At 46.9% G+C, this 12,326-nt stretch overlaps 1 protein-coding gene across 1 annotated transcript in view; it reads right to left on the minus strand.

The window, feature by feature from the left end:
- Nucleotides 1–12,326, minus strand: part of VPS13A (vacuolar protein sorting 13 homolog A) — a 556,982-nt gene that overhangs the window by 358,547 nt on the left and 186,109 nt on the right. Inside the window, exon 23 of the mRNA XM_030193720.1 lies at nt 6,110–6,248. Within this exon, the coding sequence (XP_030049580.1) occupies nt 6,110–6,248 (139 nt within the window). The remainder of the gene's footprint in view (nt 1–6,109; nt 6,249–12,326) is intronic.

A 12,326-nucleotide genomic window follows, 5' to 3' on the forward strand; every position in this document is an offset into this window, starting at 1 on the left:
AACATCGTGAGACTGTAACACCAAGCTAGTGAAATCACAGAACCCAATACCCTACACCCACCACAATGCAATGCTGATGTGACCCTGCAGTGCACCCGAGAGCCACATCTGACCCAGGGAAAGGCTGTGAGAGGATTGAACACATTCTGCTGTCATGGAGGTGGGTACGGAATTTGAGGGTGGCATAGAGGCTGGGAAATAAGGTTTTTGCAAGTGGGTTTTTTTTGGTGGGAGGGGGTTAGTGACCACTGGGGGAGTCAGGGGAGGGGACTCCCGATTCCCTCAGGTGGTCGTCTGGTCATTTAGGGCACTTTTTGGGGTCCTGTTCGTGAGAAAAACGGGTCCAAAAAAGTGTCCTAAATTCTCGCTAAAAACGCCTTTCTTTTTTCCATTATCGGCCGAGCGCACCCATCTCTGCTCGGCCGATAATCACACCCCAGTCCCGCCTTCACCATGCCTCCGACATGCCCCCGTCAACTTTATTCGTTCCCGCGACGGAGTGCAGTTGAAGACGACCAAAATCGGCTTTCGATTATACCGATTTGGCCGCCCACGGGAAACGGACGCCCATCTCCCGAACATGGGCGTTTTTCTCCTTTCGAAAATAAGCAGGTTAGGGTGATAATGGGGATAACTGCTGGTCAGATAGAGCATAAAATTATGCAATGTAGTGACGATATTCTTCTCACCTTATCGAACCCACGAAAATCCTTGATGCAGATACAATCAGAATTACAACAGTATGGTAGAATCTCAGGCTTTAAAGTCAATAAGACCAAATCTGAGATATTGAATATCACTTTGGATTCCACTGAGCGGGTTTTTCAGGAGCAAGGGGTAATTCACATTTTGCCGGGCCACTCACTACATTCGCTATCTGGGAATTAATGTGATAAAGACACTTGACAGCCTATATGAGGCTAACTTTCTTCAGAGGCTGAGAGAACGTTTTGAGGATCTTGATAGGTGGGAGGGCTTGAACCTCTCCTGGCTTTTTGGCAGGATCTAGGCTGTTAAAATGATGATCATGCCTAAGCTCTTATATTTATTTTTGGCTCTTCCTTTGTCCGTTCCAGCTAAGTTCTTTATCCAGCATCAAAGGAAAACTCTCTCTTACATTTGGAAAAAAACACCCTCCCCAGTTTCGTATGACAATGTTATACCAACCTAAACAAAAGGGGGGGGGGGGGACTTCCAGCTTTCCATCTGTATTACCGGACAGCCCAGCTCTAGGTATTACCTGAGCGGCTTCACAGCCTGACCAAAATATGGGTTAAATTAAACGAAAATGACTAAACAATGTACTACTTTGGGCTTTACTATGGCTTCGTAAACATAACCTGTTACAGATTTTAAAAGACCCTTTGGGGGAGCGTCATCCCCTTATGACTTAGTATAAAATTCGAGCTAAATATTTTTCAGTCAGAACTTATTTTATAAGTATGGCAATACGCTATGCACTGGGATTTGCCCCGGGGATTCGAGACCCCGTCTTTGGCATATGGGAACCACAAGGACTCTGCACATTAGGCCATATCTGAGAAGAAGGGGAAATATTACCTTTTTCTGCATTACAGGAGGAATATGGGCTGCCACCACATCATGTCAACTATAGACAAATTCAGGATTACCTCCAGCGTAGGGCCGGGGTGGGGGGATGCTTGGGTTTCCAGAGAGATTATTGGAGTGGGCACTGACGGGGAGCAGTAGCACAGGCTGTATAACCCGCTTGTACGGTGCCCTGCACTCTTTCAAGCACACCACTACTATATTAATCAATGGGAGATGATTTTTTTTTAAGACAGTGGAAATAAGCATCCAATATTTACTGAAGGTATCTATAAACACCTGCTTAGTAGAAAACAGATTAAAAATTTTGTATAGGTACCTGGTGGTCTTGCCCTAAAGTGCAATTTTATTGGGTTGAGGTACTGACTTTGGTTTACCAGATACTCGAGATAATATTCCACCCTGGCTGGGTATTTTGTTTGCTGCATTTCTAGTCTGTTGGAGTAAAAAGGGAACATAAAGTAGCAACCCGCTTTTTTATTACAAGAAAAATAGCCCTAGCAGCAACAGCTTAACACCTTGATTGTAGGTAGTGCTTCTTAAGATGGGCTATGTTTGTCAATGACTAAACTGACATCACTCCAGATTGGTCAACTGTTCTATTTCCATGAAGTATGGGACATATCTCGGCTGGAGGAATCAGGGTAACAGTCAGTGGTAACTGTTAGCTGTTTGTTTTTGAATGTATATTTGAGAAACATTAGCTGGCCCTGCTGTTTTATGACCATATATCTCTTGGGGCTTCATGCTGCTTCGGTGGGTGAGGAGGGATTGGTTGGTGGGGGTGGGAGAGGGGTACATGTAGTTTGTTTTAACATTATGTTGGGGGTTATGTGGCTCTTACAACGGACAAATGTTGTATGGTTGGTGATCAACAATAAAAGTAGTAATAATTTAAAAAAACCCTGTATCCTCTTCTGCCAGCCATAAAGACCTGAGAGATAATGTCAGGCAAGTTCAGAGAAGCTGGTGTTAACCTCTCAACATCTAAACAATGACAATAATCTATCTGGATGATTTTAAGAACCCACTAGTCTGAGTTTATAAGAGCCCATCTGTTTCCAAAATATTTTAGCCTCCCTCCTACCAAAAGGTCACTGAGAACTGTTACTAGGATTTCAGCCATGTTCTCCTGGAGACATTCAAAATCACACCTCTTGTTTTAGCTCTGGAGAGGTTTGAGTTTTCTGGGCCCTCTGCTGTCTGGACAAGTGTGAGATCCCTGTCTGGATTGAGAGGAGCAGAAGGGTTGAGGATACCTGTGCTTATAAGAGTAGCAGGATCTCTGTTGACCAGTGCTCTGATACCTCTTGGAAGAGGCTGGGTTGGAAGTGGGTCTGAAAAGAGGATACGGGTGTAGCAGCCTCCTGTACCTCATCTCCAAAGACATTCTCTCCACAGCAAAGAAGGTCAACAAGCTTCAAGCCTCAAGTCTGAGGTCCTCAGCCAGGTGAACGTGGATGCCAATACTCATAGAAGAAGCTCTTGAATCCATATTAAAATATAGGTTACATTGACCATGTATTTTCCATACGCCTTCCCTTTGGCTACTATTCTGCAGAGTTCTTTGGCCTTCTCCTTAGGGACAGAATTGGCAACTGCCTCTACCTTGTGCACTATGTTCCGCTAGTGTATATTTATACAAGCTATTAGGATACTATGTAGAATGTGAGCATAGCATTCTGAAAAGATTTTTTTCCAACACACTCCATTGTTCAAATCCTCCCTCATAAGGGGCATAAAGGAGTGAGTCTTGGAATTCTTGCTCTTTTAAGAGTGGATTTGACCACCATGGAATTGTGGAGGAAGCTGCTGCTCCTCAAATCCAGGAGCCCTTAGAACTCCATAGAGTCAACCTTATTGATAGAAGAAACAGAGAAGGGGTATCTCACATTTTCAACTGAACCTCCTTCAAGATTCTGTGAGTAGGCACTGCCGCTGCTTCCTTGTGTGGGTCAAGGAATTCTAGGATTACCAACTATTCTGCCATGGGCTGCTCCTCCATCTCTAACTTAAATGGGATGTCCTGAGCCAACTCCCTCACAAAATCAATGAGCAAGAGCTCCTCAGGTAAGGATTTACACCTCTCATGAGGTAGGAAGGGATCTGATGGAAGGTCTAGAGATACTTCCTCCAAGACAACCTCTGGCTCTTCTTAATAGTCCCATGAGAGTTCCAAGTCAGAGCCATTTGAGCATTGGCTTGTCTCAAACTACCGATTCCATGGTAATGCTTAGCCAGGGAATCGGTAGTTTGGCCAAGACGCTCCAATGCCATGGTGTAGTTTCCTCCTCCAATACAATGGAAATTGACAGCGGTATGGCTGAGATCAACTTTGAGCCCCTTCAAGGCTTTGGCTGCAATGCACGGGTCTCCAGGATTGACTGGACTACGTCTTGGCTCGACACTGCCGAGAAACAAAATCCTTCATCCTCTACTTAAATTTCTACATGAGCTGCTCCTCAAAGGTTGCCATCAACAAAGGTGTGGGACAACACAGTAAATGTGCCCCGACGCACGGGTCTCCAGGATTGACTGGACTACGTCTTGGCTCGACACTACCAAGAAACAAAATCCTTCATCCTCTACTTAAATTTCTACATGAGCTGCTCCTCAAAGGTTGCCATCAACAAAAGTGTGGGACAACACAGTAAATGTGGCCCCATCATCCTGAATCACTTGGGGTATATCGGAACCAGGGTCTTGGGTGCATGGAGGCAGTCACGCCCTCTGATAGCATGGAGGATAAGTGGTCTTCATATCAAGGGGAATTGAAGGATATCACCAGCCCCAGTACTCTCTGTGCACTGCTCCAATGAGTGGCACTGTTTAGTTGTCCAAACCTCTGCCAGAGACCAGTATCACACTCCCTTGGCACCAATGAAGACAAGGATGGACCATTTTCTCTTCTTCAAGAGGAAATTGGAGGCTGATTATTCCCAATGCCCTCATTCGATGCTCAGTGTTGAAGGGGATCAAGAGACACTATGTTGATGCATCTTCAGCATGTGATACTGCTCCAGGACCCAAAGAGATAAATGCTTCCAATACAGATGTCTCTGGACCTCTCTTGGACCAAGAAGCTTTTCCTTCTGCTTTTCTCTACCATGAAGTCCTCTCTCACATCTGGGAACACAGAATAAAATGAGAGAGATCATGGGGTTGGGTCCAAGGCACTGCAGGCACCAATTATGAGTATTCATAATGGATATGGGTCTGTTGTACCAAGAAAGCCTCTTGAAGCCACTAGGGGTCTTCTTAAACATGACAATGATGAAAAATGTACATAGATAGACCAAGGCCTAAAAACAGCCTACCAAGCTTCCAACAAAACATCAAAAGGCTTGCAAATCTAACTAGGGAATCTACCGGGGGGGGGGGGGGGGGGGGGGGGGGAACAAAACAGAATTTACTGCCACAAAATGGAAGTTGAGGAAAATTGCAGCAGTTACTCTGTGGAGAGCACGCAAAAGATGTCTGTTCTGCTCCTTGAAAAATTAAAGGAGGGGCCTGCACAACAGCAGCAGGCAGGAACAGGATCACATGCTCAGTGAGACAGTCCCAAAACTTCTTGAAATGTGCTGGAGAAGTGTTACTACTACTATTAGCATTTATATAGCGATACCAGATGCACGCAGCACTGAACAATTGACATAGAGAGACAGTCCCTGCTCAAAGAGCTTACAATCTAGGTAAAACAGACAGACAAGACATTACGGGCAAGGGAATTACAGGGTAAAGAGGAACAGGGAGGAGGACAAATGGGTAGTAGCTAGGAGCCAAAGGCAGCAGTGAAAAGGTGAGCCTTCAGCATAGATTTAAAAACAGGTAGAGATGGAGCTAGACGTATGGGCTCGGGAAGGCGGTTCCAGGCATAAGGTGCAGCAAGATAAAAGGAGCAAAGTCTGGCGTTAGCGGTGGAGGAGAAGGGGGATGACAAGAGAGACTTGCTCAGTGTTACATGCGTGGGCACCACTGGATGACAGCATCCATCATCTATTCTGCTTGTCCTAGTAAAAAAAAAACTATGGACATGAGTTTGGTAACAAATTCCTTTGTTAATTAATATAAAATGACATTATATATTTTAACCGATTTCTTGAACTTTATTTTAAGCATTCATTTTTATATTTGCATTTATATTTAAATATTTAAAAGAACTTATAGGTCAACCATTATCATCAAGACTATAGAGTTTAAAACTGCAAAAGACGACAAAAATATGAGGAAAGGAGAAAAAAAGTTTAAAAGAAAAAATATAAAAGGTAAGAAAAGCAAGTGACCATTTCATCAAGGTAGCGATCTATATGTAAGCTACTTTAACTTCACTATATATGTCTTCCCAGAGATAAGAAATTTAGATACAACAGAAGGTGACAATCAACTATTACATGAACTTGGACTTAAAAGAAATAAGTAGTAAGTCTAAATCCAAATGCTACTTCATACCTTGTACCTATTTTCTAGAACTCCCACAAAATAGAATGTGAAACATTAGCACAAAGAAAAGGAACAAAATATGCTCTATAAATTAATATACCTGAATTTTTTTGGGCGAGACAGAGGAAGCTGGAGGACTTTCTGGTTTAGGAATGCTGTCAATCAGTTCCAGGATACCTCTCAGCTTTTCATCCGAGATTCGGACAGAAAGTAAAGGCAGCTCTCCAAATATTTTAAATCTGTGTAAAAATAAATCTTGGTATGACAATTCAGCAACAATACAAGTTAGTGCTTTATAAATTGAAGAATAAAAGGGAAAATGAATTGCCAAATCACATATAGGCTTTCATATTCATAGTTTAGGCTCTTAGGTAGAAAGCTGAAATCCAGATCCTCCATGATAGCATACTCAGAAATGCTCCTTGTTTGAACCTAAGAAATTATAAGAGTTTGTGGAAACAGATGAAGAATCCTCTGCAGCAACTTCCTTCAGTTACCACTGTACCGGCTGCAATAACCGATTAACCTTTCTCCCTCAGAAAATGTGAAGTGTAAGATTAACCATTTTGAGTTTTTCTTATTTTCTTTAAGATTGTTTTCCTGATCTTGGATCTTCCAATTGTGGACAATTATGTAAATATATATTGTTGAGAGAAAATGTTTTCCTTTTTATATTAATTTCTGTATTTCCTTACATTTATGTGATAAATGTGAATGTAATTAAGTAAAATGATAAATAAATAAATAAATAAAAAAAGAAGAAAAAGAAATGCTCCTTGTTCCATGTGCAGGACCCAAGAGGCAGTCAGAGCTCCAAAGTCTCAATGCGTGGTTGAGACGATGGTGTAGGGATGAGGGATTTAGATTTGTTGGGAACTGGGCAACATTCTGGGAAAGGGGGAGCTTGTTCCAAAAGGATGACCTCCACCTTAACTGGGAGGTACCAGGCTGTTGGCGCTAACATTTAAAAAGGAGATAGAGCCTCTTTTAAACTAAAATGGGGGAAGGGGGAAGCCGACAGACACCTAGGAGCGCATGGTTCGGTGTGGAGTTTCCTTGAAGGATACTATTGAAACAGGATCTTTAGGGTATTCCAATAGAGAGGTTTCAATAATGGTGAAAGAAATCCAAGAGTGTTTAATGGGATAACAGAGTAAATGATGCAAATTATCCCCGTCAATTTAAAAGCAGCTTTTAGATGTAAGGAAAACCACAATTTGAAATGTAATATACAAATGAAGCCTAAAAAACTAAGATGGGAGAGTTTGTGTATATAGCACTAAATGAAGAGGTAGATATAACAGTAATCTCAGAGACATGGTGAAAGGAGGACAATCAATGGGACACTGTTATCAGAGTACAAATTATATCATAACTAGTAAAAAAGGCCCGTTTCTGTTTTAAAGGAAACAGGCGCTAGCAAGGTTTTCCTTGGAGTGTGTATGTTTGAGAGAGTGTCTGTGTGAGAGAGAGTGAATGTGCGAGTGTGTGTGTGTGTGACACTGGGTGCGAGTGTGTGTGTGAGAATGAGAGTATGTGCCAGGGTCCCCCCTCCCTCCCAGTTCCAGGGCCTGCCTCCCTGCCCATCAACCTGCCTGCCCACCCATCAACCTACCTACCCGCCAGCCCTTCTGTTCCAAGCTGTTGCCTGCTGCCCTGCCTTCCCGCCAGCCCTTCTGTTCCAGTTTTAAGCCTCCAGTCACTACATATGCACCCGTAAACACCGCAGTCACTACTCATGGCCCCTATACACATCTAATCTTATCCCCCTGCCCCTACCGCTATATACCGCTGAAACTCACTGCCCATCCATGTCCTCTCCAGTCCTGCTCACTACTACAATACCCTACCTACCCCCGTCCTTCATCACCTCACCATCTCTCCTATCCCCCTCCTCCTTGCTAGCTCTCAACCTTCAACACTTCCTTCCTGCCATTAACCCATCCCCATTCCTCCTAAGCACATCCCATCTTCGTCACCCTACCTCCCCCACCCTCCTCCGCACTATCTTGCTCCTTCTCCTGCTCTCCGTGGGAAACATCAACCCCAATCCAGGTCCCCCACACCTGTCCTCGTCCTATCCATGCAAACGATTCCGGGATGTCTCCAATCTCATCTTTATTCCACTCCTCCCCCCCCTTCCCTCCCCTTCTCGTGTGCCCTGTGGAATACCCACTCGGTCTGCAACAAACTTTCATTCACCCATGATCTCTTCATCTCCCGTTCCCTTTGACTGCTCGCCCTAACTGAAACCTGGCTCACCCCCGACGACTCTGCCTCAGTCGCAGCCCTGTGCCATGGAAGTTCTTTTCTCCCACACTCCCCACCCAGTTGGCCGTGGAGGAGGAGTCGGGTTTCTACTTTCACCCTCCTGTAGTTTTCAACCCCTCCTCCTACCGCAGTCTCACTGCTTCTCATCCTCTGAAGCTCACGTCATCCGTCTATTCTACCCGCTCCCACTCAGAGTTCCAGTCATTTACCGCCCCCTCTGATAAGTCTCTCCCTTCCTTCCTTACCGACTTCGATGCCTGGCTCTCCGTTTTTCTTGAACCCTCATCTCCGTCCCTCATTCTTGGAGACTTTAACATACACGCCGATGACCCATCCAACTCTTATACTTCTCAATTCCTCACTCTGACATCCTCCTTCAACCTCCAGCTGAGCTCCTCCACCCCTACTCACCAAACTGGCCATTGTCTTGACCTCGTCCTCTCCTCCACCTGCTCACCCTCCAATTTCTGCGCCTCTGCTCTTCCTCTCTCAGATCATCACCTCATCACCTTCATCACCATCCCCCTAAGTCCCGCCCAACACTAACCACTACTTTCAGGAATCTCCAAGCTATCGACCCTCCCACCTTATCCTCTTGCATCTCTAATCTCCTCCCTTCCATCATGTCCTCCGAGTCTGTCGACAAGGCTGTCTCTGCTTACAATGCCACTCTCTCCTCTGCTCTGGACACCCTTGCACCATCCATCTCCCGTCCCACAAGGCGTACTAATCCCCAGCCCTGGCTGACCCCTTGCATCCGATACCTTCGCTACTGCGCCCGATCTCCTGAACGCATCTGGAGGAAGTCTCGCACCCATCATGACTTCATTCATTACAAATTCATGCTATCCTCCTTCCAGTCCTCCATATTCCTTGCCAAACAGGACTATTACACCCAATTGACTAATTCTCTCGGCTCCAACCCTCGTCGTCTCTTCGCCACCCTTAACTCCCTCCTCAAAGTGCCCTCCGCTCCCACCCACCCCCCTCACTCTCTCCTCAATCATTGGCTGACTACTTCCGCGACAAGGTACAGAAGATCAACCTCGAATTCACTACCAAGCCACCTTCCCCTCTTCTCCCTTTAACCCACTCCCTCAACCAACCAACCCAGGCCTCCTTCTCCTCTTTTCCTGATATCACCAAGGAGGAAACCGCCCACCTTCTTTCCTCCTCGAAATGCACCACCTGTTCCTCTGATCCCATCCCTACCAACTTACTAAACTCCATCTCTCCTATTGCCACCCCCCACCCCATCTGTCATATCCTCAACCTCTCTCTCTCCACTGCAACTGTCCCTGACACCTTCAAGCATGCTGTAGTCACACCACTTCTCAAAAAACCATCACTAGACCCTACCTGTCCCTCCAACTACCGCCCCATCTCCCTCCTACCCTTCCTCTCCAAGCTAGTTGAACACGCCGTTCACAGCTGCTGCCTTGATTTTCTCTCCTCTCATGCCATCCTCTATCTGCTTCAATCCGGTTTTCGCCCTCTACACTCGACAAACGGCACTCACTAAAGTCTTTAATGTCCTGTTCCTTGCCAAATCCAAAGGTCACTACTCCATCCTCATCCTCCTTGATCTATCCGCCGCTTTTGACACTATCATAATTTACTTCTTGCCGCACTGTCCTCATTTGGGTTCCAGGGCTCTGTCCTCTCCTGGTTCTCCTCTTATCTCTCCCACCGTACCTTCAGAGTACATTCTCATGGATCTTCCTCCACCCCCATCCCGCTCTCTGTTGGAGTTCCTCAGGGATCTGTCCTTGGACCCCTTCTTTTTTCAATCTACACCTCTTCACTAGGCTCGCTGATCTCATCTCATGGTTTCCAATATCATCTTTATGCCGATAACACCCAGCTTTATCTCTTCACACCAGACATCACTGTGGAAACCCAGGCCAAAGTATCGGCCTGCTTATCCGACATTGCCGCCTGGATGTCCAACCGCCACCTGAAACTGAACATGGCCAAGGCCAAGCTCATTGTCTTTCCACCCAAACCCACTTCTCTTCTCCCTCCACTCTCTATTTCAGTCGACAACACCCTCATCCTCCCCGTCTCATCTGCCCGCAACCTCTGAGTCATCTTCGACTCCTCCCTCTCCTTCTCTGCCCGTATCCAGCAGACAGCCAAGACCTGTCGCTTCTTTCTCTATAACATCAGCAAAATTCGCCTCTTCCGGGCCAAGCACACCACCCGAACTCTCATCCGTGCTCTTATCACCTCTCGCCTTGACTACTGAAACCTACTCCTCACTGGCCTCCCACTTAACCATCTATCCTCCCTTCAATCCGTTCAGAACTCGGCTGAATGCCTTATCTTCCGCCTGGACTGATATACTCATATCACCCCTCTCCTCAAGTCACTTCACTGGCTTCCGATCAGGTACCGCATACAGTTCAAGCTTCTCCTACTAACCTACAAATGCACTCGGTCTGCAGCCCCTCCTTACCTCTCTACCCTTACGTTCCTACCCGTAACCTCCGCTCACAGGACAAATCCCTCCTCTCAGTACCCTTCTCCACCACCGCCAACTCCAGGCTACGCCCTTTCTGCCTCGCCTCACCCTATGCTTGGAATAAACTCCCTGAGCCCATACGCCAAGCCCCCTCCCTGCCCATCTTCAAATCCTTGCTCAAAGCCCACCTCTTCAATGTCGCCTTCGGCACCTAACCATTGTACCTCTATCCAGGAAATCTAGACTGCCCCAATTTGATTGACTGCACCTTTGTCCTTTAGATTGTAAGCTCCTTGCGCAGGGACTGTCCTTCTTTGTTCAATTGTACAGCGCTGCGTAACCCTGGTAGCACTTTAGAAATGTTAAATAGTAGTAGTTGTCGCCCCCCCCCCCGGTCTGTCTCCCAGTTGCAGGGTCCCCCCCCCCCAGCTGCAGGGGGTCCCCCCTCCCTCCCTTTTTCCCAGTTGCAGGGTCTCCCCTCCCTCCCACCCAGTTGCAGGGTCGGTTGCCCTCCCTCCCTCCCAGTTGCAGGGTCTGTCTGTTTCCCCCCTCCTTTTGTCCTCCACGTTTTAAGGCACTGTCTACCCAGTTGAAACAGCTTTAGACTTGTTTCAGATGGAACAACAATTTAAAAACGACAATGTGAAGCAGTAGCTCCTAGGTTTGCTTGTTTTTGAGTGTATACCAATGACGGCTGCGTAGGGGAGTGGAAAAAGAGATTAACCAATGGGCTTCCTTGCTTACCATAGACTTGCTTTGCTCACTTCCACTCCTGTCTATTAAACGTCCTGCAGCATCTCATAGGTTTGCTTGCTTTGTGACATCACCCGAGGTGCAGCCAATCAGTGGGATTCATGACGTCAGTTTGATCTACAGCACCTAGCAGACCATGGTTCCAGGCAGCCTCAGAATGCTGGAGGTGAGAATTATTATATAGGACTAGTAAAAAAGGCCAGTTTCTGAAACAGATGAAACGGGCGCTAGCAAGGTAATCCCACCTCCCCCCTCCCTCTTGAGTTCCAGAGCCCCCCCTCGGCGCCCCCCCGGCGCATCACCCAAGCCCCTCCCCCCCCCCGGGCACATAAACCCCCTCGCCACCACCAATGCTAACACTGTCCAGCCGCTGCTGCTTCTTCTGTTGAGCAACAGCGGCCTGGACAAAAAGAAAAAAGCAAGAAAACATTTCAAACCTGAAACAGTGCTCCGTAGACAGCCAGCTGGCATTAGCTGTCGTCTCTGCAGCCGCTCCTCCTCTCCCCCGTGACATCGCTGCGCTCCTCCGGGGTCTTCCTCCAGGGGCAGTGACGTGCAGGGGAGAGGAGGAGCGGCTGCAGAGATGACAGCCAATGCCAGCTGGCTGTCTACGGAGCACTGTTTCAGGTTTGAAATGTTTCTTGCTTTTTTCTTTTTGTCCAGGCCGCTGCTGCTCAATAGGAGAAGCAGCAGCGGCTGGACAGTGTTAGTATTGGCGGCTGCGGGTGGCGAGGGGGTTGGTGTGGCCGGGGGGGGGGGGGGGGGGGGGGGTATGGGCTTGGGTGTTGCGCCGAGGGGGGATAGGGACTTGGGTGATGCACCGAGGGGG

The sequence above is a fragment of the Microcaecilia unicolor genome, chromosome 2, assembly GCF_901765095.1.
Source record: "Microcaecilia unicolor chromosome 2, aMicUni1.1, whole genome shotgun sequence".
Taxonomy (NCBI): Eukaryota; Metazoa; Chordata; class Amphibia; order Gymnophiona; family Siphonopidae; genus Microcaecilia; species Microcaecilia unicolor.